Below are 21,156 nucleotides of genomic sequence, written 5' to 3'. Positions count from 1 at the left end.
CACACGTAATAGATTCAGTTCATGGCCTCGGCTTCGCTAAGACCAAAAACGGCATCCAGGAAACGGAGATGTCTAACCTGGCCTACGCCTCACGTAAATTGCTATCCTTATTCGACCGACCCTCAATATTGGCCTCGCGATAACCCAAGAGTTCAGAGGGCCGAATTACCATGAGTTATGACGGAGGAATTCCATTAAGAAGTTCCAAACGCCTCCAGATAGTTCCAACGTACGATAAACTTTATTCACTTTACATGCCTAATCGAATCTACCAAAATTACCAAACCCGAAAAATATAACATGTGCCTTTTACTTCTCTACTATACGAAATAGTTATCAAGAATTAGGAGTAGCCTTTTGAAAAATCTGTTTGAAAACGAAATCAGCGGAAACAGGCCGCACCGTAGCATTTAATAATAGATGAAAACAATAAAGACATACAGAAAAAGGAAAATCACAATTTTCCTAGGACGACTTCCAAGTTATACGAATTCTTCACCAAAAATCGCTTAAATTAATGACGTAGACTCAGGATATAGGATCGATATTAGGGAGAAGGTATCATTTTAAATGAAGCAATACAATTACTTCCTTAATTAATTACTTTTTTCTATTTCATGAATATAGTAACGAATAAGCACTTACAGCTTTCACTTCAAGTGAGTTAGTAATAGAGGAGTTACTTGAAAACATAAAAAACAACGCAAAATTGACCCTGAAAAATATTGATAACACCTTTTAACGCTGCAATATTTATATCATGTATCGAAATTACATTTATTGTAATAAAAATTGAATCTAATTTCAAATTTTTTCGTCGGTTTTTGAAAAAAGGATTCAGTCAAAAAGGAAAGTGCTCAAACTATTTGGACAAGGATTTTACGGGCTATATTTGCCACTTTTCTACTCTATGGAGAAACCAGGTTGGCTAGCAGAGAAATTCTGAGGTTTTGATGGGATAGAAGAAATAAGATTCATAAGTGGAGGGCGGCATGTGATTTTACGCCTTTGGGGCACACGTTTTTGACTCGCTAAAACTTTTGGAGCACGTGACCGGTATAACCTGTTTCGGATGAACTTGAATTTCTGCGATGAAAATGCTTAATATCAGACCACGCACGATCCAAAATTGACAGATGTAATGTTTCGGACGGTGACGGACACATGATTGAGTTCCCAGACCACAACAAAGCCAACAGTTCAAAAAGAAGTGTTTAACAAAATTATGCCAACTGTAAAGAAAACGAAACTAACAAATGAAAAACAGTCACAAACGCGAGAGCTATTATTTGCCAAGTAAAAATATAACACAGGCTACCGCGTCTTCAGACGCAGAAATAAGCAAACTAAGGAACTACGGCTATAAATGCAAAAGAATGTATAAACGACTAAATATTTACCAAGGCGCATGCTCATCAAAATTTCATACAGAACTTCTAACACTTTCATCAGCAATAACTCATGATATCGGCAATAATTCTATCTTCAAGTTCACAACACGACCAAAATAAAAGTTTGGAAAGCTTAAAAAGTTTCACCATGAAAATAAAATCAATGAAGGAGTCAATATTCCTGTGAAGGGTACGGAATTTGAAAATTATATCGCAAGAAAAGTGCGGCAACCTGTAAATGAGAAACATTTTTAATTTTCTGTACTCCGTTAACTTTTATATATTTCTCAAAGGTTCTGATAATATCGGAAAGGTTTTTGTAGTTACTATATTACAATGCCAACAATGCTCAAAATTAATCTCTAACATTCACTGTCTACGCCTCGGAGAAAATAATAACAGATACCACCTCTATTCAGAATTGAACCCGAGGGGTTTCAGGTAGAAATCAGGAGTGAAGTCTTCAGACACCAAAAAATAAAGTCCTCGCAGCGCGAAGGTGCTCTAGGAAAGGAACTAGGCTCAATACCCTGAACGGGAGATATTCACTCGCCAGTGGCTGTCTGAGGTGAGCTCTACCCTTACCTATCCAAACGAACCATCGGATTGAATTACGGAGTGAGTGAGTGACCACCTCCGTTTTTCAAAACATGTTTCAGTCGTGATACTTACGAACACATAATCCACCCTCGTAATCAAATAATCTACCCATAATAAAAACTCACATAATCAACTCTCACCTATCCTAACGAACCTTCGAATTTAATCACTAAGTGAGCGACCGCCCACCTCCGTTTTATTTAACATGGCTAATTCGTGATAATTGCGAACGCATAATCCACAAGTACATGTTTTGCTGAGAAATTCAGCTTTATTGGTGAAGGTGGAGGGTACATCGCTAAAATTGCCGTCTGTGGATAGACTTTGTGGAGCCGGGGTTTGATTGGGGTATGAGTCAGAGCTAGACTTCAAACACTACGCTCGAAACGCATCACGAAACGAACTCCTCCATTTTTCACCCCGCGCGGAGGAGATGACAACCAGAGAGACGTAGCCGCGGGACGAACGAGATGACGTCTTCGGTAGGACAGTGAGGATGGGCCATCATTAAATTTACATATGCAAAAGTTTTGACGCCCATCTACACGGATCGGAAGGAGAGCCGACGGTCGTACAGATCGATGGTAGTTTTTTTTGACACTCGGGAGTGGAACTGGTGATCGATTTCTGGGCCGGAGAAACCAGTTTAGCCGTTAACCACAAGCCGCTAATTACTACAGGATGAAAGGCCGGAGCATCCTTGAACTGGATGTGGCGGCGGGAGGAGGGGGGGTGCGAGGGAGTCTGGAGAGGGGGATGGGAAGTTGACTGCTGCGTGGCGGAAGAGCACGAAGAAAACAAAAACAGGGAAGAGAGCGATCGGAAGGGGAGGCAATCGGCATCGTTTGGAAAAGAAAGACTGAATGGCGATCTAATCCTATTGACCGAGATGGCCAAGACCTTTACCCAGTGGCGGATACATATGGGGGGCTCAGGGGGCGGGGCTGCCCGCATTTTCGAAGATCGCAGAATGCTAACTTTTTATATCATAAGGTATCTTTGTCTTGTACATGCGTATGATCAGTTTAAATAAATATGAAGAAAGATTAAGTGCTTTCCCAGCGAATAGACTTCGTAAAATGTTCTCGGGATCGCCACCGGGTCAGGAACTGCATAAACACCGACGTTTCGATGTCCGACTCGGCCATCGTCCTCAGCGCCCAGTCGGACATCAAAACTTCGGCAGTTATGCAGTTCCTGACCCGGGGACGATCCAGAGAGCATTAAATAAAGCTACCTCAAACTTTGCATGTAACTTGATTATTTTTCATTACGATAAAAGTACAGGTAGCTCAAAATATCTTTTGCGCCGCCCGTTGAGTTTTTTTTGTATCCTTTACTGCGAAGAATGATCGTAGGCTTTCCCGGCGCATAGAATTGTGGAAGGTTACACGGGATTTCCACCGGGTCAGGTTCTCCAACTCCATCTCGGCCGACATTTCGATAGGCGGGTTGTCCATCATCTTCAGGGCATGTCCGGGCAGGGCGTCTTCATGCCCTGAAGATGATGGACAACCCGCCTATCGAAATGTCGGCCGAGATGGAGTTGGAGAACCTGACCCGGTAGAAATCCCGTGTAACCTTCCACTATCCTTTACTGCCTTTACTGCCTCGCGGATTATCCGTCCAAACACGTATACATATCTAAATTTTGATTTAGGGCAGCACTAAAAAAATTACAAGGCCAGTCGACAGTATAACCTGCCACCAAGCCCCTATCATTCATCCAAATTTGGGTATAATTAGATGAAACGGCTGAATGGCTATCCACACCTACTGACCGAGATTGCATTGATATCCTCGCCTAGGGGATTATTTTCTCTAACTCATCTCACCCATGAACACCATTTTTGGCAAATCAGGCTGACCTGACGATGCCAATCCAATCTTATTGACGTTGACCGGGTTTTCTTTAGGCCAGGTTTGATGTATTATTCTGGAATTCCTATATAATCTTACAGGTGAACGCAACCGTACGAATATAATATCAACTGATAAATCCATGATTCGTCCGAAATATAAATATGAGAAATAATCGTAACAGGCTGAGGTGATCTACAACTTTCTGCTGAAAGCAAAGCCATCTCAAATAAATACGACATAACAGACACATGAAAAATAAATCCGAAGAAACGAATGATTTTATTCAATTTTTATGGAGGATCGGCAAGAATAGTGGAATTTTATTATAACTTGGCGGTAAACGTGATGAAGAACATAGCGAAGTTTTTTGGTGCCAAACCTCTTTCCTGTTTTAAATACCTTTAAAACTCTGGACTGTATGTTGGTTTTCCAACGAGAATGACGATATTGAAAATAAAACGGGATAAATTTTAGGCAACGGAATGGAGCGTTTAGTGATATTTACTTTCAATAATCTTCTTCTTGTTAGAATAATGGACATTTGGCACTATGAGTGAACGCGAAATTATAGCATTACTTTTATAATTTTGCACGCCGGTTAATTATTGAATCATGACGAAAGATAATTCGAAATAGAGCTACCCAATGAACTAAAAGTGATGCTAGCTCGCACAACCTAATTTTAAGTATTACGGCGGAACGAAAAGGTGAGCTAACACAGGTAGTACATGAAACCTGGCATTGATTTCCTGAACCTCCGTTCAGCCCCGCGACCAGCATTTTAAGCAGCCCGGCGACACAATTCGAGTCCACGGCCTCGAATCACGGGGCCTTATTCAATCGGAAATAAATTACGCAACATATTCGTACGATGGTATGGTATTTGGAGAAGGCGACCGACAGCTGAGGTCATTTGCGCCATGAGGAAAGGGTAGGCAAGGAAGGGTGGAGAGAAACCTGGCGTCGGCATTGGCCTGCTCTTAACGAAAGGCGCCAAGGGGACCACGGCTTAACGTCCCATCCGACGGACGGAGTGTTGCGCTTGAAATGTCCTCCACACAACATTCAAGCAGGGATCGGGCAGTCTTTGAAAATTCTCTGCCGCTGCCGGGATTTGAACCTGGGCCTACCGGGTGGGAAGCCAACACTCTAGCCACCACACCAACCCGATCCCCATATTCGTACGAAAGACATCCAGCTGATACCGATGAAAACATATAACATCAGCTAATTACACTGAAGTCGAAACATGATTTAGGGACTTTAAGTTCACGTTCCTTACGTAATTATTACATTATTCAAGGACGTCAATTATCCAAATAACCGACACAACCAACTGCTAATTTCATTTGCAGCACATCCTATAATAATCACTATTTTACTATTTTATAGTGTTATTACCATTTTGCTGTCCGGAAAACGTCATACCTTACTTTGAAACGATTAATTATTCTTACTTTCCATGGAATAAAGCAAAACGACACAAAATGCGCGATGATTTAATACTTTTAAATCCTCGAAAACAGAAATAGAAAATGCAATAAAGGCCATATTGAATCATCTGCGGAATGAATATGGCTTTTCAATGCATTATGCCAGGCTTATTATCTTTGGGCAGTAAAGCTAAAACCCCAATTCCTTTCCCTCAACGATTTGTCTTGAAACAATTACCTTCGTCCCCAAAAGTAAATGTTTTTACCATTGCATGATTAACTTAATTAAAAAATATTAAAGAAAGACATTGAAGTGTAAACATTTCACGATAATGATATATTCAATTCGTCTTAATGTCTTATTAATTAGTCTCCGAAGAGCTACAAACGCATCCTTCCTCTTTAAATGCACTGATCATACAGATCTACATTGAGCGAACGAACTACACAGACTCAGAGACGAATTCATTATCACTAGAAGGTTTTGAATAAAGTCCAAGTAAATGTAACTGACCCTTTTCCCAATAATACCATCACTAATGCCAACTTCCCATTCAGGTCAAAAAAGACCATGGCATTGGCAATATGTCGTGCTCAAGTTATCTTTTATTACATGAAGAAAAAATACCCCTAGATCCTTCTTTTTGAAAACTCCATAGAATTTTCAAACGCATTGCTCTAAATTGGTAAACGTATTACTACAGGCGGTGTGGAGCTTTTTTTTTTTTTAAAAAAGAACAAGGTTTACCACATTTAGCATCCCAAAATTCATTAAAAATAGTACCTAGAAACAGTTATCGTTAAAATATGTCTCGGAGGAAATAATAAAATTAAATACGAGAGTATAAAGCCAACCAAAAAAAGCACAACCGGTTCATTCCTATTTTAAAGTTTTAAACCCTACGGATTCGTGGACGAAAAATTAGGCATTTCAAAATTTGATAAAAATTAAATTTCTTCTTCTAAAGAGAAAAAAAATAAATAGGAGCATAAGTAGAGCATATAATTGGTATAAAATCATCCAAACTCGCGTTCCTATATTTTTGTTAGGTGACCACCCGGTTAAACTACCGTTCTGCAAGAAGCAAAGCAAGATCAAATAATTACGACATAACAGAAACATGAATAAGATATCAGGCGAGACGCATGATTTTATTCATTTTTTATCGACCAATGGCAAGGAAATTTGATTATTTATTACATGCTAGCGGTAAACGTAGTGAAGAACATCACGATTTTTTTTGTGCCAAACCTCTTTCCTGTTTTAAATTCATTTAAAACTCCAGACTGTTAGTTGATTTCCCGAGGACACTCAAGTTATTGAAAAAAATTGCTCCCCCACCTTTAACTAATACGCGTCTTTCAATAAAATTTTCAAAAATTGACATAAGGATACTTAAAATGCTGCGCTGTCAGTACAGTTTGAGTTTATACTCCAAACTGCCGTTATTAGAAGATCAATTAAAAATAATAAATGACAAAGAAAATTTCATGGCGGAGTACGAACATGGTCATATTGCGTGATTCTGGCCCAATACACGCTACATTAAGATGGAAATTGTCATTTAAAATAATACTGTGCAATCAGTAAGGATGCAAATGCAGCCACGATGCACGTTGTCATCGAAGCACCGTGGAGTTACCATGGATAACCGTATCTATGTGGATGACATAATTGAATTGGGGAGCGTAAATCATGTATCATGTATGATACCTTACCAGAATAATAAGCATTTTTTGCGATTAGTCATTTTAATTTAGGTTTAATCATTTTATTTAATAACAATTTAATTTAGTAATTTCAATTCTGGGTGATAACTATTTAGAACCTTAAGGAAGTTTCATAACCGCCCCAGGGCGCCCCTTTCCCAATATAATTTGACGGAAATCCGATTTCACCATGAATTTTAATTGCCAAGCTCGAATGGTGGCGTCATTTCACTCTATACGGCTATTTCAGCTTACCTTTCCACCAATGACTGCCTGGACAGTGACGACTTGACCAGCACGATGATACTCCAGGACTTCCCCAGGAAGGACGTACCCTACCCCGGGGTCGAACCATACTAGGTCACCCTGGAAACGAAGAAAAGTATGTGAATCATCCGACATATTACGGTAATTCTCCAATAAATCCATCATTAGCCATGCACAGAGAAAGTCATTAAAATAGCATAAGTAGGAAAAATTTATCGACAAGACATTTTATGTAAAAAGTACAAAATTTTATGAAATGGAATTTACCAGTGTTTTGTGAAGGCCCAAAACTTTCTTTCTCAACCCTAAATTATATGCCAAAATACTAAAAAACAAGTCATATTCAGTAATAAAAACTGATGAAAGGCAGTTAAAAATGCAGACATCAGACCACACCCCCAATTCACAAACGAAAAGTTGCAAGGACTTTGAAAAATGCAGTCAGGAAAATAGTAGCATTGGATTTCAAACTTAGATTAGAAAGCGATTAGAATAGATCAAGATTCTTAAAATACCATAAACCCGCACAACTACGTTAAAAATATTCACTTCTCCAATCAGTCCTTTGACAGCCGTCAATATATCATCTCCGCAAAATAAAGCGAGACATTCGGTCGTCTAGGCTAAAGGGTAATCAACACTTTGCGTACGAGTGAAGAAGAGTTTATAGTGAGGAAAATAAATGGTAACATCAATTAAACGCCAAACTCGTACCACGTTTGCTCGAAAAGAACTCCTGGCCCGCGGAGGCATTGCCAACGAGTCCTGCTGCTTCTGAACCTTCCTCCTACTGCGCCTCCGACGGGACCCGCGGTGCGGTTGCTGCTGCAGTAGATTCTCCTGCTGCTCCTTCAGCTTCTGCCTCGGCTGCTGCTCCCACTCCAACCCCCTAGCGCTTGCCACAGGCACGAATATGTCATCTTTCGGTGGCACCACGGATATGACCCTCTCGAGCGATGGCGGCTGCGAGTAGGACCGGCGGGCTGCGCGGTGGGACCGCCGATCCTCCTCGTCGCTATCTTCCCCCCTAGACTTGGCTTCCAGGGCGTGCACCGACGATATCGAATGCCTATTCCTCAGCCTGGCCTTTCTCACACAGTGCGGGGTCGCGCTCTTTGGCATGGGAGGCTTCTCGGCCACATCCTTGGCCGTCTCCGAAGACATTTGCCGCTTGTGGGACACCAGCGGAGTCGAGGTGGCGTGCGGGGTAGCTCTCCCGGAAGCTCTGCCCGAGGTCCTACCCCGCGGAACGTCAACTGGTGGGTAGTCGAAGTCGTTCTCATCGTGGGCACCCCTGACGAACCACAGAGTATCCACGGAGCGAGGACGCCTGATAGAGCGGGATACGGGTGCTGCCCTTCCGCCTCTGGCCACCTTATCTTCCGCGTCCCTGTTCACCCTCGACTCGAAGCTCTGCGCTCGGGGTACGGAGGATTCTTTGGCCGTGGAGCGCTTCCTTTGTCTCCTACGTTCCGATTCGGGTTCGCAATCCAGGGAGTAGGTCCTGCGGGCGCCGCGCCGCTTGGGCTCCGCGGGTGTCCAGCCGACGTCCTCGGCGGCCGCTTTGTCCTTCCGGGACCGCAGGCGCTGTCCCATCAGGAGGCCGGCGGCCCTCCAGGGGCTGAGGGACCTTCCGGACTTCTCGCCGACGAGGCGCTGGGCGACGCCGCTGACGTTGCCTACGCTCTCCTCGAGTTCCAACCAGCGCCTCCGGAAGCGGAGACCGAACCCGGTGACTTCAACGCTCGCGCGGGCGTCCGCTAGACTCCACTCGTACCTTTTATGCATTTTGCGAATAAAAGACACACCTCAAGGATAATACAATGTTTTTATCCGTAGGGTGGATAACTATTTGATGAGCAAAAGAATATCCTGGATGAGTCTTCTTCGATAGGGCTCAACTTTTTCGAGCGCCTTCTCTCGCCACTCTAAAACAGGAACAGAATCCTCGTGCAACCATGGCTGTGCACCAGCCAGTGCGGAGGATCGGAAGGGGAATACGTTGAGGAAAAGAAAGGCTCAAGGAGTCGGGGGTGGACCCGAATCTGAGTTTTAGCGAGGAGAGTTAGACCGAAATATGGAACGAAAGTAGTGCCAAACGGAGCTTCGATCTGAATTTCCTGCGATGCGTCGGCGGAAGACCTGGTCAGGTTGACATCTTCCCTCAATCTTGGCATGGAGTGTATCCGTGTCGAGGTGCTCAGTTCAAAGCGGATTGGTTTCGTGTGATAAATCGTACGCGACATAAAGGGCACTTCATTGTCATTCAGGAGATGCCTCAGGCCGGGGGCTCATACCAGAGGTGCACGCTGCCAAAAAGAGTGTTTGGCTGACCTTCTTTCTTAATGGGAGCAGATTCGTAACAAAGGGGTATCACGGAGAATTCTAGCGGTACTTGAATGTAACACATATCATTTCATAGATATTGACACGAAAAACAAAAATACGCGGCATCATAACGCCACATTCAAATTTCCCGTTTGATTATTTAAGGGGTAGAGACCAAAGGTTTTAAAAATTTCAGGTCTATTTGGGTAATTTTCTGTGATTAAACACAACTAAATTAGGAAAATACTTAAAACTATGTTTAAAAGATGTAATTCAACATAGTTTAATGAACCCATTGCGTAATCTCAGTAATCTTACAGTAATAATTCAACGCAAAATAAATTCAAAATGATTTTTCCTCAACCGGGAAAAGCCAACTACTCCCTTAATACAAACTTTGAAAACTGCGCACCGAAAGCAATTTCATAGCCACAAAAAAAGTATGAGAATATTCTACCTTATTGCAGATGAAATCTGTACTGGAAGCTATGAACAATGTCAACGAGAATAAGTGATTAAAAAAAAATAAGATTCCTCATATAAACGTACGATATTATTTTGAAAACAGTCCTCATCCTTGTCAATATCTGTTTTCAGATTGCATTAGAGTCGTAATAATTAAAAACATATACCTTCTCTGTACATAAGTTCTCCGTCATTAGCATGAAGAAAGACGTAACGTAGTTGATAAAATAAGATCCAAGTCAATATTCCTTAATTCCCTTTTCTTACGACATTCCTGTTATCCAGTTAGAAATATCGTTAACTTTTCGGCTGCAGCAGCGCAGGATTTTTTACCTCATGCCAGTATCTATGTCCCGTTTACTAATTAGAGAAAAAATCAAGTCGTGTCCGTTCATCAATACACCGTTAAATAAAATAAGTACCTAATGACATAAAACTGTTCAGTACCTTTCCTTAATGAGAGGCTTTAGCTACATAAGATGCTCGTGATAAAATGATTGAAAAATCGATTAAAAAACAATCCATTCCTCGCCTGACATGGTTCAAAGTCAGATTAGAGACACTTCCTCAAGGTTAATTAAACATCCTAGAAGGCCACAATTAATCCATTTTGGTGTGTCATGTATCCAAAGACATTCTCAGGAGCCACTGCACACAGCCACAGATTTCCAATATAATAACTCTCTCTAGGCGCACTTGATAAGCACAAATTGCACTTGTTTAAATTTCCCAATGAAAGATCGAAGATACGCGTATAAAAAAATCACAAACACACGTTCACATGCTAACACAACACTCCACTCCCAAGTCCTATGCGGGGATTCCTATTTATTGTTTATTCTTTTTTTCCTGTGTCCAATATGGAAAGCGCAAAACCGCCTCCGGTGACCATTAGGTACCGTCTGCCACCTCGCCCGTTTGGTGGCCAGGACTCGCCCTGAGGCGCTCTCAATGTGCACACGAGAGGAGAAGGGGGAGGGGGAGGGTGGGTGTCACGGCTCATGCGTGGAAGAGATCGTCAGGGGGTGGGGTGCCAGTGATACGGCGTGGGGACGGTGGAGTGGGGGCCAAAGGGAGGAACTCAAAAGCTCAGGGGAGGAGGAGGGACCCCATGTTCTCCCCACTCGAACTAACAACCGTAGACCAGACAAAGTCGACTCCCTTGCGCGCCTCTCCCCGTTATCATCAAGCTTACTCCCCCACCATGCCTCAACCCTTGATTCTCTAACCGACATGTTCACTTACAAATATAAACTTATTTAGCCTTCCTTAACCACCCCACATGATCCCTTGGCCATAAAATGAAACAATTTATTTCATTTTCCCCGCCGGCCTTGGTGGCGGTAGGTAAAGTCCTCGCCTGCCAAACAGGAGGTCGCGGGTTTGAATCCCGCCTGGGTATGTTACCTCTATCCAAGCCATGATCGTTTGTGTAAGTTTAACTGTTAAGATATTTATAACCCCGATGTAAAAGGCCGTATAGAGCTGTTTTCGGAAACCACCAACAAATATAAATTAATCGAACTTTAAATAAGATATGACGCTATCCCGGCAAATTGTGCGGGTAAACTTTTCTCGGGATTCCCTCTGTGTTAAATACTCCATTCAGCACACCTGATTATAAGCCACGAGTCGGAGCTCGAAACGTTGGGTGAAATGTAGTTTTTTATCCGGCGGGAATAGAACTAATAGAACGTTGTTTACCCTTCATACCCTAATGTTGGGTAAGATAATGAGGCGTTTTCATAGAAATTAATTAATTAAATCTTCCTTCCCTTGCATTTCCTATCCCCATAAATAGCTTAATAAATTAAAGACTTTGAGCTTCGTTAAATTAAGCATATATTTTGCACGATTATAGTAGCGATTGCTTAACCAGATAAACATATAAACACATTGACTTTGCAAAGGTTCACAAGATTAATTAATCGATATAAACAGTTTATTTTGGGTATTCCAAATCAATTCTAGCTACGTAAGTTATCTAGCTACGTTCATTACTTAGCTAGAACTGTCAAAATAATATACTCTTGGGAGACGCAATGTAAACTGCTAACATTAAACATATTCTTACATAAGAATCGATTTTGCGGTAATAAATGGAGTGGTATCTATTCCAATAAAGATTACCGTGACTTATGGTTTGTGTAGCTTATTCTTACAGAATAGGCGGCCTGTTCCGTTCCAGAAATAAAATAGAAACTCCCATGCTGCGGCACGGAAGGGATATTGGCTAGGGGTGTTAGAACACAATATGGCACGAAACATAACTTGATCTATTTTTTCTTCATTTTAATGCCATGTTTAGAGCACCTCACGCGTGCTAGGAGCGTGATGGAGCCCTTTCCTTCCGTATTCGCGCCGCTCGGAGAGCAACTCATCCTTTCCCCAGACGTGCTCCGCTTCCTCATTCCACCTACGCCAGCCGAGCGCTCCACGATTCCAGGGGATATATCCGGTCGGCGAAAGAGGCGCAGGGGAAGAAGAAGAGGAGAGCATGCTCGCGATTTTATCTCCCGCTTTTCTGCAGCGGAGAGGGATAGACGGGAGAGGTGCGTCGCGGCCAACCCACTCGCCGCTGGCGGGTCCCCGGGCACCCTTCTTTCGTTTCCGCCTGAAGGTCCCGCTGTGGAGATCCCTCCGGCGCAGCGGAGGAAGCTCTTCGGTTCATGGCATGAGCCGCGACCGTAAAAGAGACCACCCCCTTTCTCTCCCCGCCTCTATCTCTCCCTCGACCACATATCTCCACCATCCGACAAACGAGAAGAGAAATGGAGAGTCCGCTTGCGCAGATAGGGTTGCTCCAGGGTAGACTTTGGCAGCTGAAATATGATCTCCATATAGGCATGCTCCGACGTAACATGTGATGACGCTATGTAAGAGATAGACAAGTATGGTCACCGATTATCTACGATCATAATCGCTTTTACATTTGCAATTATGGCTGGTCAGCTGTGGCCCATGTTAGTCCAGGGTTGCCAAAATCGCTGGTCAAGGTTGGCCTAAAGTTGCGAATAATCATTGAATTTCAAACAAATATCTACACACAATGTTGAGCTATGATAAAGATATCAATTTTCTTCTCTAGAGGAAATTAAAATTACATTTTATGACATTCACAACAATGTTTTCGGTCAAGAAAGATTTGATACTTTCCCGGCGAATGATGTGAGTAAACTTCTCTCCGGTTTCCCACCGGGTTAAAGGCTTCATAGTGGCCGACGTTTCGAGCTCCGACTCGGCGCTCATCATCAGGGCTACTGGATGCTGTGATGCGGGAATGGGCATGCTTATATGCTGCCCTTCTCCGGTCAGGTTCAAATATCTACACACAGAGCCTGAACCTGACCGGAGAAGGGCAGCATATAAGCAGGCCCATTCCCGCATCACAGCATCCAGTAGCCCTAATGTTTTCGGTCATTTCCCTACACTCTCATTGCTCACAAAAGGGTAAACAACAACAGCCCACGTACGGCATATTAACTCGCCGCGGAGTAATCGAGGAGCGGTAACCTGCTTGGTGTGAGTTACTTACGTCATTAAGTTAGCTGAAAAGGGTCTGAAGCAAGTGATTCTTCGTCGCGAATACCTCGAGAATTAGGCTACGTATTGAAAAACGGAGAAATAGGGTTCCCTTTAAATTTTGAAACCTTAATAAAGTCGGCAATACTTACATGGAAATCGGTGAACCAGCCCATAATCAACAATTTCGAGGATCGAAATAGCCCCAAATTCCATCATCGAAACCAATGGAGATGATTTCGACTGGTCGAACTATCAAACATGCTTACCTCCACGATGGGATGCATGAGCAGGGAAACGGAGAGTGGGCAAAGGTAGGAGAAGGAGGGTGGTCGAGGGAGTTAGCGGAAGTTATAAAAGAGAGTGCTGGGTGCTCCGTCTGACGACGGGGTGAAATCATGTATCGATAGAGGCAAAAGGGCGTCCCGACCAAGTGAGAGCATATTAATGATCGCACTGACGTGGAAAACGGTCTCCGTTAGAAACGGGTGAAACTAGCCCATTTCATTGACCAACATCTCACGCATTGGCGACCACGGAATCTTCGATAGAAACATAAATAAAAAAATTCGCCTTCACGGGTAGGATTATAATCCGGTTTGCATGAATATAAATTCTGCGCCTTAATTATGGCCATGCCTATGAACCGCGATTAAAACTTCGCACTTTCTACTGCTTCAAACGGAGTCATTAAGATATTTGTGAAGCTAAGGATATAAGAATAAGTACTTGAACTAATAAAGAAAAGAAAATTTGATATCAACCCTCCTAGAAATTAAGTTTGTAAACAAACTAAAGTTTGTTAAATCAACATTTCCAATGCAGTAATTAGCTATACCGAATGATGCATTTAAAGTTGTTGTATTGAATAATTTGAGCCTTCCAAGAAAATTCAAGGAGTCAATTTTTCAAGGAGTTTCCCCCAGCTTAGAAGATTCGTCATTTACTCACCATACTATCTGACGTAACTTAAAGCGAAGTATACGTTTTTTCTTTAAGCCACGGATAAAACAATCTAAACTTGCTTCAAGTAAGTCATTTCTCTAACAGAATTTAGAAAGTATAGACAGTAAAATGTAAGCGGCAAAATAAATATATCTTTTAGAATGTAGCTGAATAAGAAATACTAAACTATGAAATATCAAAATAAAACAGTTAAAATGCCTGAAACTGCAAAATTTTAACATCACTGATGAGCTCACATTTAGAAACACCGATTTCATGTAACGTAAAATTTTACTAAGATTTCTGTCAGCTATAATGGCCTGACGAAAACAATCGTAGACGGACAGGTGAAAGGGAAGGAGGGCATATGGACGGCCCCGAAAGAGTTCCGTAGGACAGGTTATATAGGATGTAAAAGAGATACTTATGTCGCTATGAAGAGGCTAGCGGATTAGAGGGGAGGAATGGAGAGCTGCGTCATACCAATCTTAGGATGATTATGAGACTAATGATTATGGGACAAAGAGAACGGCAGTAACGACAGTGAGTCGCTTATAGAATAGTATTCTGTGATGAAGCGTCATGGTACGATGTCAACAACAAATGAAATTTGCTTCCGTGAAAATGAACACCGGAAAAGAGAGCCTTTGCTTCCTCAAAACTTCTAATCGCACGAAAATCCAGACCGGAATCCACGGGGTATAGATTTAAGTCACGAAATATAGGATCCTTGAGACCTAAAGTAAACAGAGGAGAACGATTGCAAACACTGATACGGCGTCCGGTGAAACGAGATTACAAAGCTGATTTCATCAAATTGGCGAGGGGTTGATCAAGAGAAACTGACCGATATAATATTACGAGCGTTAAAGAGGTTCATTCGAAACGGCTCGTATACGTAAAATTACGTTTCCCAACAGTACGACGATATTTACGTAAATAAGTATGAGTAGATACAGACTCCATTTTGACACAGGTTTTTAAGTCATCAGAAGTTCTATATTTTAAAATTACGCTACAGGATCAGAAGAAATTAAGGGCTAAAAGATATTAGCAACAATTTTGAAGGTGCATATGTACTGTTTGAAGAAACTTCTCCCGACAAATGAGCCTCTTCGTGAATCCTTCCCAAACCTTTTTTCAAACCAAACATTCACTTTCGTCAACAGGCTATTTGAGCATACCCTATTACTTCCACTCTGGGGTTTTCCTCTTACTGAAAACGTCAGCGGAAAAGCAAGCATGCAAGGAGAGGGGACTTTAGAGGGAAGAATAAGAATATCAGGTAAGCGGACAACGGGAAGGAAGATATAAGGATTTATAGGGGAAAAAGAAAGGTAACAAGCTTAATTGGTCGTAGAGAAGGGAATTTCGATAAGGAGATTTGCAAAATACTCAATGTAAACCTACCGGTAGAATATCTTAAATGAATGCTATCTCTTTAAATGAATGCTAAATCTTTAGCCGATAAACGCTTTGCTGGCTTAAAGGAAACAATAAAAGATACACTGTTGTATTTTCCACTAAGTATGTCATTTTCAAAGGTGCAATGTCGAAACCTGGGTCGGTCAGGTGAACTCCCGTGGAACATACAACAGTGTATCTTTCATTATGTTTCCTGTCACCAAGTTCCACCAAATATCGCCATCAAGCATTAAGTTGATGGCTTAAAGGAGTCCTGATGAAGCTACTGTATACTCAACCAGGGTAAACACATTTTTACATGGCCTGGAAAAATGTTTAAACAACCTCAGCTCTCATTTTAGGGAGCAATGACCCAAAAATAGTCAGTAAACGTCATCATGAGAGTAATAGATTAAATTCATCAAGCATTCGCCATCAAGCCACTCACTGCTCCACATAATAGTTCCCGGATTATCACTCATTCAACTCTCAATATTTTTCCGCCTCCCCTCACTTCTTAATTCCCTTCCTCCGAATATTTATCCCTTTTCCCTATCCCCGAACCTCTTTTCTAACTTGGCTCTATCTTACCTATCTGAACATCAATAGCAACATTTCCCTTTTCTTACCACTGCTCCGATTCCCTTTAGTTTTATGAACTTGTATTCTTTTATTTCAAGGATTTGATTCTCGGCATATTTTATGCATCTGATTCCCGTTACATTGAATGTATTTTGTTTTCTAGTTATATATTTTGTTGTTATTGGGCCACTATAAATTGGCAATATTGCTGTATGTGGACTTTTGAAATAAATAAAAAAAGCCACTTTTGACGGAACTTCAGCCTGCAAGATTGTGGCGAGCTTGGGAGATATACTGAAATCGTTGGGATACGTCACAGTGCTGCTCCACGCAAGAAGGAATCCACCCTCGGGAGAATTTCTCCCGACTCGAGGCGAAGGATTTAATGGAGGAGATAGGTGGCTTGAAATTAACCGAGGCACAAATGCACGCAACAGCCGCGGTTGCCAGTTCTCCATTGATATGGTCTGATAGGGATGGCATGGGATTCTCGCCGCGCAAGCCTTTTCCTCATTCCCCACCGCCTCCAGACTTCCCACTTTCGTTCATATCCGAAAAGTTTCCGCATTCAAGCGAAGTTGCACAACGCTCACGAAATATGATGGCACAGCTTGTGATAAGCAATTAGGCGCAGGACGCAGCGTTCTAACTCGGTCACTCATATTTTTCTTCCTTGATTTCCAGATGCATTACCTGTCTAGGATTTACGCTGTAATTAACGGGATAAGTTTCTGACATTTTCCACTTTCTTTGATACTTTGCAAAAAAATTTTGGAATGTAATTTCTCCCACTGCTGCAGTAACTTTTAATGTTTATCGGTCAGTTCAACGTAAAATATCAACGGGATATCAATATGAATTGAGTTCATTTTGTTATTTTATCATTTATCTTACTATCTAAATTAACCCGAAAATAGTTCAGAGGGCCTATTACATCAGCAGGGTAGGGGGAGGGCTAATGGGGGGATAAGGGCAGCCATTTCAGGCGGAACTCGAAGCCGCGACCTTCGGTATGGCAGGGAAGTACTTCACCCCAAGTCGACCGACGCGGGCAAAACATGTGATGAGATGAGGGCATGAGGAGTTACCGTTAGCGAACAACGATGGGTACCGTATCACTGCCTGGAAAATTGTATGGTAAAATTATTATACTTATTTACATAATGTATCAATCTCAGGGTAAACATACGGAGTAACTGTCATAAACCTGTCAAGTACGAAAATTTTATTTCAGTACAGGGAGTACATCATAATATTTACATTTAAGATACAGGGGATCCAAGAAAAGTAAAAAGTAAAAATTCCTTTACCTACAGTGAAAATTTTAAGAGAATAGCCGAAGTTTGAATCAAATAATACGGCAGAAAGTTGAGACAAAAATACTTCCGGACGCGGAATGACTCTCTAGATCAAACAGCATTTGGCAATAACGATTCAATTTACCCGCTGTTTCGAACAAGGAGATTTTGAACTCATACCATTCAGTTCATTTTCATCACGGTGCGAGAGCATTTGTGGCCAGATTAGGTGCGGAATAATATGAGATTTTTCCAGCATACAAGGAATAGTGAAGTTCAAAATACGGGAAACTCAAGCAGAAATTTGAAAGTAGGAAGTATTTTTCCCTTGAAAATTGTCAAGAGTTTCACTACATTGGACATTTAATGTTTTAATAATGGCACGCATCCCGCACACAGATAATGAGACATTCATTGCTAAGCACAACAAATCGGAGTTTAAAAGACTTAAGACTATAGAGGTTGCGGCCTTCAAAATATTAATTATTAGCTATTATAATGCGTATTCGTTTCCAAAATATTTTGGTGTACATCACATTCATAAACAAAAAACGTACACCAACTATTTATCATTTTTCAATTCTTCTGATTTTTCACGTTTAACATAAAAAATATAGATTTACATTCTATTTTCCCAAATGTAATTATTTGATTTAAGTGTAGACGAAATCAATTTTAGTTCTGAACATGGATTAATAAAATACCTCCAACAGCTTTTTCAAGTCGTGAGCAAATAAAAATCGTTGTAAGTCAAAGACAATTCGTGTCTGGCCACATCTCTATACACATACTGATCCCACAAATAAATTATATGGAGAATTAATATTTATCGCCCAATCCACATTAAACATAACTGCAGAAGAAGGGCAAAGCCAAAAATATTAAGTTGCAAGGGAAGAAATTAAGAGTTATATTTCAATTAACCGATAGAGGCATGAACACCATAACTACTGCAAATAATGCAAAAATTATCCGCGAAACTGTATGAAAACAAACGAAAACTTTGACATTTAAGTAAAAGAAAAACATATAAAATTGATTTGAAAATCACTACACTCCTTAATATCACAGAAACACGCCAAAAATTAAAGGGATCAATTTTGCAAACGTAATTTCCTCGGATGAAGGAAGTAGAAGCTGTTTCCCCGCCAGAAGGCAAGGGGGTGAACGACCGCGAAAGTGTGGCAAAGAAAGAACGTCGATAAAAGACTGAAGATCATAACTCATACCATACATCCCGGCTGCGGGTATGAAATTGTGTTGAAATTTACCTCGTCAGGGAAAATCGATCCTCGTAAGAATTGAAATTACGGACCGAATGGAAAGGTCACGGGCACACGGCCTACAAAAAGGGCGGAGGTGGCGGCGGTTTGGCACACTGTCCGAGCACGATTATTTTTATGCTGCAAGAAGGGAAGGAGTAGGAAGCGTAGTAAAAATCATAATTAATGTAAGAAGTGCAAGTGAAAACGAGAACCTGGAGCAAGCAAGTGATGGAATAGAGGGATAGGTTATGAATAGGATATGAGGAGAGTACGAATAAGATGTGGGTAGGGTATGGATAGAATATTCAAAGGATATGCGTAGAATATGAATACGATATGGCCGTTTATCAGCACTGACACAACGGGCTTCCTAGATACTTTGGAGCATAAAGAGGGATGAATTGTTGTCTATTAAATGACATTAAAATACTGTATATTTGAATAGCAAACAATATAGACAAGCTAATGAATTAAAATGAAAGGGAAATGCAGACATGAGAATTCAAGTAAATTTTGGGATTTGAACATGAAAAACACCGATATTGGAAATAGTAAATGATAAAAAATTAGATGGTTACTCATATTATTACTTTTAGAAGCAACAACGATTAATTGAAATTGGAAAGTTATTGTGTTAAAACAGCACCGAATAAAACGTTACTTAAAGCGCTTACAGAGTTCTCCAATAAGGGCCTAGAAAGCGCAAATACGTAGGGAAATATATTAATGTATCGGCATTATGTACAATGATATCAGTAGATGCAGAAAAGAAGGTATAACATAATCTGGTGTGATATAGATGGGCAGTGATTGGCTGAGGTGGACGCATTAGAAAAAGACAGGCGACGTTCTAGGGAATTCCGTGGGCTAGGCGCGGCACTCAGTAACAATAAACGCGGCTGCGATAGAATTCTGGGACACATAATGACCCGCAAAATTGGATTTCCCACGGAACCGAGACCACGGCAACTCCGCCCAGTCGAGTGACACATCGCCGAGGTTATCCGCAGTACCGACCACCAACGATGAAAAATCTCCACGAACAATGATCATTAAATTGATAATTTCAGGTAATGAAAAATATTTGCAATTATAAAATGTTCGATTAATTTTGTTCATTTCTTCATTTGCTAAAATGACCAATTTAGAGTACTAATTACTTCTAATTGGTATGCTACGATTCATTACGTACATACCTACACGCACAGCGTAGTATGTTCATATGAGAGGAAAGATTTAGTCCAGTTGAAATGTCTTAGGATATTGAAATAAAGCTATGAGAAATTCGTCAAAGTAATTTTATACACGTCTTTAACTAAGTCTCTTGGAGTTGCTTTGGAAGAACGTGCCCAATCACACGCATTCTTACAGAACTTTGATAAATTTAGTTAGCTCTGTGGCAATGAAGCAAGGTTAATTCACAGAAAATAACTATCACTAGTCGTGAAAAAGATTCGAATAAAGGGATAATTACACCAGCGCTCCTCAATTCACTTTTCAGGATTTGCTTCAAATGTATTCATTCATTGAATAAATACTAAAGCCAGAATAGTTGAAATTTTGCCAAGTTTCCAATTCAATGGTTTTTATTCATGTTTTTCACTACGTATATGTTACAATCTTACTGAATTTATGGCACCTAATTTCGTTAAAAACATATACCGCGATAGGTACCCAAAATCCGAGGAATTAAGTTTTTCCATTTTCCGTTCATTACAATCGCTCATTTATTTTAACTTGGAAACAAACTTAGAATAATTTATCTGGTGGCATAAAAAGAAGCTTACGATTTAAGAGGAAAGGACTAGTGTCTCTGAGCATCCAGAAAATAAGCTCTTATAAAATTTTTTTTTTTTTAACCAGCCTTTATATTTAGATTACAGGGGATGAGCAACGTTTATATATGACACAAAGCAAAAAAACTCAGTGACTCCGAAAAACCAAAAGTGACGTATTAAAAAAGTCACTATATTTATTAAATTTTCAGTGAATGGTAAGCCCCCTATGTTTCAAAATGCCACCCCTATGCTTTTAAATGCCTACCCCTATGTTAAAAATGCCACCCCCCTATGTTAAAAATGCC

At 41.0% G+C, this 21,156-nt stretch overlaps 1 protein-coding gene across 9 annotated transcripts in view; it reads right to left on the bottom strand.

Annotated features, from left to right (window-relative positions):
- The window catches only part of LOC124165907 (unconventional myosin-XV), a 366,313-nt gene that overhangs the window by 244,291 nt on the left and 100,866 nt on the right, over positions 1-21,156 (bottom strand). For all 9 annotated transcript variants that reach the window (XM_046543447.1, XM_046543452.1, XM_046543465.1 and 6 more), the window contains exon 3: positions 7,253-7,363. In XM_046543447.1, coding sequence (XP_046399403.1) covers positions 7,253-7,363 — 111 coding nt within the window. The remainder of the gene's footprint in view (positions 1-7,252; positions 7,364-21,156) is intronic.

The sequence above is a fragment of the Ischnura elegans genome, chromosome 1 (assembly GCF_921293095.1).
Source record: "Ischnura elegans chromosome 1, ioIscEleg1.1, whole genome shotgun sequence".
In the NCBI taxonomy this organism is placed as follows: domain Eukaryota; kingdom Metazoa; phylum Arthropoda; class Insecta; order Odonata; family Coenagrionidae; genus Ischnura; species Ischnura elegans.
This window is presented reverse-complemented; position numbering and strand designations above follow the sequence as displayed.